At 33.9% G+C, this 7,141-nt stretch overlaps 4 protein-coding genes across 7 annotated transcripts in view; 3 read left to right on the top strand and 1 right to left on the bottom strand.

The window, feature by feature from the left end:
* The window catches only part of LOC134742379 (probable tRNA (uracil-O(2)-)-methyltransferase), a 300,106-nt gene that overhangs the window by 238,773 nt on the left and 54,192 nt on the right, over nt 1-7,141 (bottom strand). The gene's annotated exons all lie outside the window — the stretch shown is intronic.
* The window catches only part of LOC134742391 (3-oxoacyl-[acyl-carrier-protein] synthase, mitochondrial), a 68,423-nt gene that overhangs the window by 12,861 nt on the left and 48,421 nt on the right, over nt 1-7,141 (top strand). The window lies entirely within an intron of this gene.
* Nucleotides 49-1,591, top strand: LOC134742026 (ribosome maturation protein SBDS). The gene is made up of 2 exons (XM_063674946.1): nt 49-369; nt 496-1,591. Exons 1-2 carry the CDS (start codon nt 239-241, stop codon nt 1,118-1,120), a joined length of 756 nt encoding a protein of 251 aa, XP_063531016.1. The 5' UTR covers nt 49-238; the 3' UTR covers nt 1,121-1,591.
* LOC134742025 (transcription activator GAGA-like) overlaps nt 2,896-7,141 on the top strand; it is a 34,346-nt gene continuing 30,100 nt past the window's right edge. For all 3 annotated transcript variants that reach the window (XM_063674944.1, XM_063674943.1, XM_063674945.1), the window contains exon 1: nt 2,896-3,340. In XM_063674944.1, the coding sequence (XP_063531014.1) occupies nt 3,140-3,340 (201 nt within the window). In that variant the 5' untranslated portion in view covers nt 2,896-3,139. The remainder of the gene's footprint in view (nt 3,341-7,141) is intronic.

Raw genomic sequence — 7,141 nt, 5'->3', positions numbered from 1 at the left:
ATTCTGCCATAAGAGTGGCGTCCTTTCTATACCATCCATAGTACGGGGTACTTCGTGCTTCTATCGTGAATGACAGTTCGTTGAACTTGTTTTTGTGCGCATTTCTCAATCTCAAATGTTCTGATTTTTTGTGTGGGGAGAGAATAATCGTCATTTCCTCCAATTGAGCTCGTTTTATTTTCTTCGTAATCAATTATTTTACTATTAATGTGTTGCTGTTCGGTCTCATGAAAACAAGATGTCGAAGATATTCACACCCACCAACCAAATTCGTTTGACGAATGTGGCGATCGTTAGGTTAAAAAAAGGTGGTAAACGATTTGAAATAGCATGTTACAGGAACAAAGTATTGTCGTGGAGAAATAAAGTGTATGTGGTATTTATAGAAATTTCATAATATGTTGCAACAAGTACATGGTACAAAACTTGTACCATTTGTACAAAAGTTAAATATTTTGTACAAATGGTGGTTCTATATCATTTGTTTATTTTCAGAGAGAAAGATATTGACGAAGTTCTACAGACACACACCGTGTTTACTAATGTTTCCAAAGGACAAGTGGCTAAGAAAGAGGACCTTGTTAAAGTGTTTGCCAAGGAAGACCTAACTGAAATATGTAAAGAAATTTTAGAAAAAGGCGAACTACAAGTGTCGGACAAAGAGAGGCATTCTCAAATTGAATCCTTGTTTAAAGATATTGCAACTACTGTAGCTGATAAATGCATAAATCCAGAAACTAAAAGACCATATCCTGTCTCAATTATAGAAAAAGCAATGAAGGACATTCATTTTTCTGTAAATGTCAATAAGAATGCTAAACAACAAGCTCTGGATGTAATTCAGTTGCTCAAGAAAGAAATACCTCTTGAGAGAGCTCAAATGAGAGTCAGGATTCATCTTACAGGCAAAGATGCACGGAAGACTAAAGAAAAAGTTGTTAAATTAACAACAAGTGTTGAAGAAGAAAGTTGGGATTCTGGAAATGCCAACATAATTTGCCTTATTGATCCAGGGAATTTTAGGAATTTGGATGAATTAGTAAGGACAGAAACTAAAGGCAGTGGCCAATTTGAATTACTAAATTTAAAGGAAATGGTTGAAGGAGAGCAAGCACTGTAATTTTAACTACAGCTTATTACCAAACCTGGGATAACTCTGGGCACGTTCTAGGGATTTGATGTTGATAAATAAGATGTCGAATTGTCGATATATTTTAATACATATGTGCTGACTGAATAATCCTCGATTACTAAAAAGAGGTTCAATATCATGTCTGATATAGAGCCTCTTAAGATAATAAAAGTATAATGATGTAAATTCCATCAAAATAATCACACTATGAAATCAATTTGAAAATAAAATAATAATACACTTAGTGTATTTATTTTAAAATCCAAATAAAATAATAATATTTATTTATGTTGAGTAACATCTAGATGTTGACAGTAACATTGATATACATATTTAAGTGTCGATAAAATATTTTGCTACCTCACCTTAGTATAAGTGCCTCAAGTTATCCCAGGTATGCTTATTACTAAGTGGAATTTAACTTGTTCTTATTTGGTTGTGTAATAAAATTATTACTGATATTGCTTTCATTGTTGATTTTTTTGATAATTATATGCCAAGAGACAATGAAGGAGGCTAGGATTTATATAAAAACAACTACAGTGAAATCTCGATAATCCAGTCTTCTTCTTTGCTTCACTTCAATGGTCGATGGTGTCCTAATTTACTGTGCGCTTACATTTTCGCCTTTCAATCTCTTTATAAATTGTTAAGTTCCAGATAAGAGTAGAATTTTCTGTAATCCGAATTTTCCTGTAATCCGGCTCTCTTGTGTCAGCATTAGTGCCGGATTAGTGAGATTGTACTGTAATAATATTACGCGTAATATATATTATGGAAATCCATTGTTTAATTAATTGCTCGAGTAAATCGCCCGTAATTTGCTGCAATTAAAAATAATTTATAGCATTACATAGATGAGCTATACGCGTGCGCCCGTGAGGGACAGAATATACGCAATGAGACAATATGATTGGTCGATGGTCGAGTAGATTTGTAGCCCACCAGAAACCCAAACGGTGGGGAATAAAATAAAAAAACCGGCAAAGTGCGAGTCGGACTCGCGCACGAAGGGTTCCGTACCGTCACGGAAAAAACAGCAAAAAAATCACGTTTGTTGTATGGGAGCCCCATTTAAATATTTATATTATTCTGTTTTTAGTATTTGTTGTTATAGCGGCAACAGAAATACATCATCTGTGAAAATTTCAACTGTCTAGCTATCACGGTTCATTATCATGAGAATGCCTGGTGACAGACGGACAGCGGCAAAGAGCATATAATCACTACGTTCTAGACAGCGGAGTCTTAGTAATAGGGTCCCGTTTTCATCCTTTGGGTACGGAACCCTAAAAAGTGAGTGTGACAAGGACAAACAATAACAGCGCTTTCTCTGCTACTCCTACTGAAAGATACATAAGACTATCCCGTTCGGTCATTTCCCCCCACCCCTCATGACCGATCCAGGGGGTTACCGCGAAAACCGAAATTCGCTAATTTCGGGGATTTTTCTCTTTTACTTTAGTGAACGCGTAATTAGAGTGACAGAGAAAGATGCCCGCAATTTGCGAACTTCGATTTTCGCGGTTATAGCCCAGTTTAATGGAAACGGAATTACAGTAACCATAGACAATTATGAAACGGAACGTAAAATACTACTAAAGACATTTGTACATGAATGGTAATGATAAATTAGCAACAATTAGTCATTTTAATTATTTGACGCCGCTTGCCATATAAATGAAACATACATTTTAGTAATTATTGATTCTTTTGATAAGACAGACGCGTATTACGACAGTTATTACCGTTGTGATAACATGTATCGAATCTGTTTAGTGTGTATCGGAACGTTAAAGTGAATGTACTCTAGCTACTCAAATGACAAATTAAAAAGTTTTATTTTTCTTATATTGGTACGAGATTTTATTGATTGTTTTCTTTCATAAGATTTTCGGGCAGACGGCGACTGAAATTGCAAGTTACTGTGATATATTTATTTTCAATATTTTACAATTCTTATAAAAGAATTAAATGAGCAGGGATAGCGAGTTATGTCTATAAGTAATGGAAGGTACAGAACTGGGTGGCGACCAGCAATTCTGTTTGAGATGGAACAATTTTCAAGCGAATATAACTTCTCAATTCGAGGCGCTGCGCGATGATGAGGACTTCGTGGATGTCACCCTGGCGTGCGAGGGACACAGGCTGGAGGCCCACAAAGTGGTTCTTTCGGCCTGTAGTCCTTATTTCAAGGAATTATTTAAAGTAAGTCGATCTTTCACTCCCCACACTTTGATGTGTCACCATTACAATGACTCTAGTGAAAGTTGTTATGTATAAAACACTTGATCTACTTACAAATGCCATGTCTTGCGTTCCGGTTAAGTACTCGTGATTTCATTTATTTATACCTAATTAAAATTTGCACATGAAATTTTCTAATTGGCTGACTAGCATAATGATGTGCCATGGGATTAATGTCCTTTGTTACTCCTACAGGCTGAGCATCGTGTGAATGCTTTAATTAATGCATATTTTCACATTAGAAATCTCTTAGTTAGTGCATTTTATTGGTATATAATTTCAAGGAATGCAATGTGCGGGTTTCATGTGGCTGAATTACTTTGGAGTGTGATTTGAAATTCAAACCATTCATTTTATTGTCTACTTTCATGATGCCTGCATTGTTAGAGCATTGATTAAAATACAATTAACTAGTTAATTACTCCTTTCTTTCCAACTGTCCTATAAGTTTCAGACAAGTGTTAAGTTACATGTAATTTTCTTCATTCATTGTCTTCGGCAAATGACACTACAGTTCATATTAAAATCCTTAGCCACCTAATCCTTAGCATCTATTCTATTCCTTAGTCAAAGATAGGACTTGTTAAAGTGATAAGATCAAACCTTAATTACCATTAGTTAAATGGTTTAACATTCATTACTTTAATTTTGTATTGCAATGTCTATCTGCTATGGTGTGTCACCTTATATTTTCCTCAGGATAATTTTGTATTGCAATGTCTATCTGCTATGGTGTGTCACCTTATATTTTCCTCAGGATGCTTTTTTATGTAACACTTATTTAGTTATCATATTATTTGGTTATCTTACACTTATCACATGTGTTTTCCATTCTGATAAAACGATTTACCTACAGCATGCAGCTTTTCTTATTTAAGCTTCCAAACTAGCTTTAAATGTAAATATAAAAAATCTGAAAATTGAACAGAACTAGGAATCTAAATTTATGTGGTACTTACAAAAATAGGAGTATTGTTTTTTCATTATTTGGTATATTATATTTGCTGCAGCAGACTTGAGTTGTGTATTTTATCTCTGTTCCATAAGTTGTTATGTTATGTAGTTGATGTTTTCAATATTTTTATCAACTAAAATTGTAAAACAATTGTTTATATTTAACAATTGATAAAGGTGCTCATTAAGTCTAATTCCCTATATGACTTATGATATCTCTAAAGTGCTAATCATATTGGCAGAAAATCACATGTGTAAATAATTTGATTATTTAATTTATTTTAGTAGAACAAAGTAAATAATAAATGTGATTTTAATATAGGTACAACAAAATATGGATTACCCTAACTCAAAATCTACATAAAAATGGTATTAGGGGACTTTCCCCAAGTTTAAAAAATAAATATTGATATATTTACAGATTTTGGAAAAATATACAGTCAGCGACAGAATCATAATTTTTGACAAACAATTTTTTGATGCAATTTATTCCATTCCTATCCAGCATCACAGATCACAGCTAAGCTTCTTAGAGATCAACATAGGTTAGGCTGGTTAGGGCACTAGAAAAGAAAGTAGTAGTAGTAGTAGTAAACTCTTTATTGTACAAATATACACATTAAAAATTACATGGTACAAATAATAAGATGTACAAAGGCGAACTTATCCCTTTGAGGGATCTCTTCCAGTTAACCTTTGAATACATGAGAGGAGAAAGTGAAAAGAGGGTGACAAATGTAGCAAAATGTACAACAAGGTACCAGAAAGATAAAGGATATAAATACATACAAAATTAATAGGATAAACATATAATATATTACTTAAAAGGAATGGGGAATGCCAATTTAAGATTATTTTTTTCATACATATACTTAAGTGGTTAAAATAAATGGAACTCAAAATGAATCAAGAGTACATAATATACAGGGCCATGTTATTAACTTAATTATACAATGAATGACATTATCTGCAAGTGAACACATTCTCTCTTTATCGGGGGTGATTAACCTAATTGTAATGACACCATGTAATCAACCGGTCCCCATTGATTTACTTAATGACTGTTGTCTCAAAGTACAAAGTCTAGTAACATCAACTTTATTTATGTTATGTTTCATAATCACAATTCATTTGGAAATGGGAAATATGTAGTGAATAATTAGGCAGTGATGCAAGCTCTTAGATTGAGGAATTTGTGAACCAAACAATAACTAATGGTTTTATGGATAATGAAACATCTTTTCGTTGTTAAGTTTTATGAAATTTCCATAATACACAAAGTGGCTTATGATTATGACTGAAGAGTTATGATTGCTATGAACTATAATCCTAGTAACAGTGTCACAAAGTCCTAAGGTGGTTTCCTATTCTTCTCTTAAACTAACCAGCAGCTAGACCTCAGCTGATCAATCCCTAACTTTCTTCACCTAGTGCTTTGCACATAAGTAGTAATAAAACCGGCCAAGTGCGAGTCGGACTCGCGCACGAAGGGTTCCGTACCATTAGGTACGCAAAAAACGGCAAAAAAAATCACGTTTGTTGTATGGGAGCCCCACTTAAATATTTATATCATTATGTTTTTAGTATTTGTGAAAATTTAAACTGTGTAGCAGCTATCACGGTTCATGAGACACAGCCTGTTGACAGACAGACGAACAGTGGAGTCTTAGTAATAGGGTCCCGTTTTTACCCTTTGGGTACGGAACCCTAATAAGACGAAAACAAGAAAATATCAACAGTATTGAAGTGGATATTAGGAGTAGTGTAAATAGTTTATAGTATGTTTATGAAAAGAAACGGAAACGTCTCATACCTGATCGCGAAGTGCATCCGCGCTAACACCCTTAAAAAAATTGTTTATTCGGAAAATATTCGGCAGTTCCAACCGAACTATTCGGCCGAATACGAACATTGAAAAATATGCCGAATACGGAATAATTACCGAATATTCGGCCCATCTCCAGTTTATATAAACAATGATCAATATACCGTGACCATTCAACGTATATTTACATCAATCGTGGTTGTTTTATCAGTTTCGGGAATGGTTCCGAGGGTCATTGATCCAAATGACTTAATTTCAATGGATCATTGTTTATATAAACTGATGATTCGGCAAACCTGAAAATTAAGTAAATCTAATTTATACTAGCCATGATTATATTCATGTAACAGAGTTGTACCTTACACATTTTATGGTTGACACAATCTTATCACAAATTAAAATCATCGAAATTATAGATCAGATGTTTTTTGGCGTCAAAGATAATTATAGGTTGCTTATGCAACAAGCACATAGATAATTCAGTGATTACTTTTATTACATAATATAACAAAATCAAAGGAATTTAATATCGGGTAACATGATAGGTATAGCACATTGTGTATTACATTACTACTATTTAATTTAACTATGAGCTACTTGATTCTATGAGCGCTTTTATGACGTCATTGTTTTATAGGACAAATGTGTGGACAAAGGTGTTAGCGCGGATGCACTTCGCGATCAGGTATGAGATACCTGATCGCGAAGTGCATCCGCGCTAACACCCTTAAAAAAATTGTTTATTCGGAAAATATTCGGCAGTTCCAACCGAACTATTCGGCCGAATACGAACATTGAAAAATATGCCGAATACGGAATAATTACCGAATATTCGGCCCATCTCCAGTTTATATAAACAATGATCAATATACCGTGACCATTCAACGTATATTTACATCAATCGTGGTTGTTTTATCAGTTTCGGGAATGGTTCCGAGGGTCATTGATCCAAATGACTTAATTTCAATGGATCATTGTTTATA

The sequence above is a fragment of the Cydia strobilella genome, chromosome 6 (assembly GCF_947568885.1).
Source record: "Cydia strobilella chromosome 6, ilCydStro3.1, whole genome shotgun sequence".
Lineage (NCBI taxonomy): Eukaryota > Metazoa > Arthropoda > Insecta > Lepidoptera > Tortricidae > Cydia > Cydia strobilella.
This window is presented reverse-complemented; position numbering and strand designations above follow the sequence as displayed.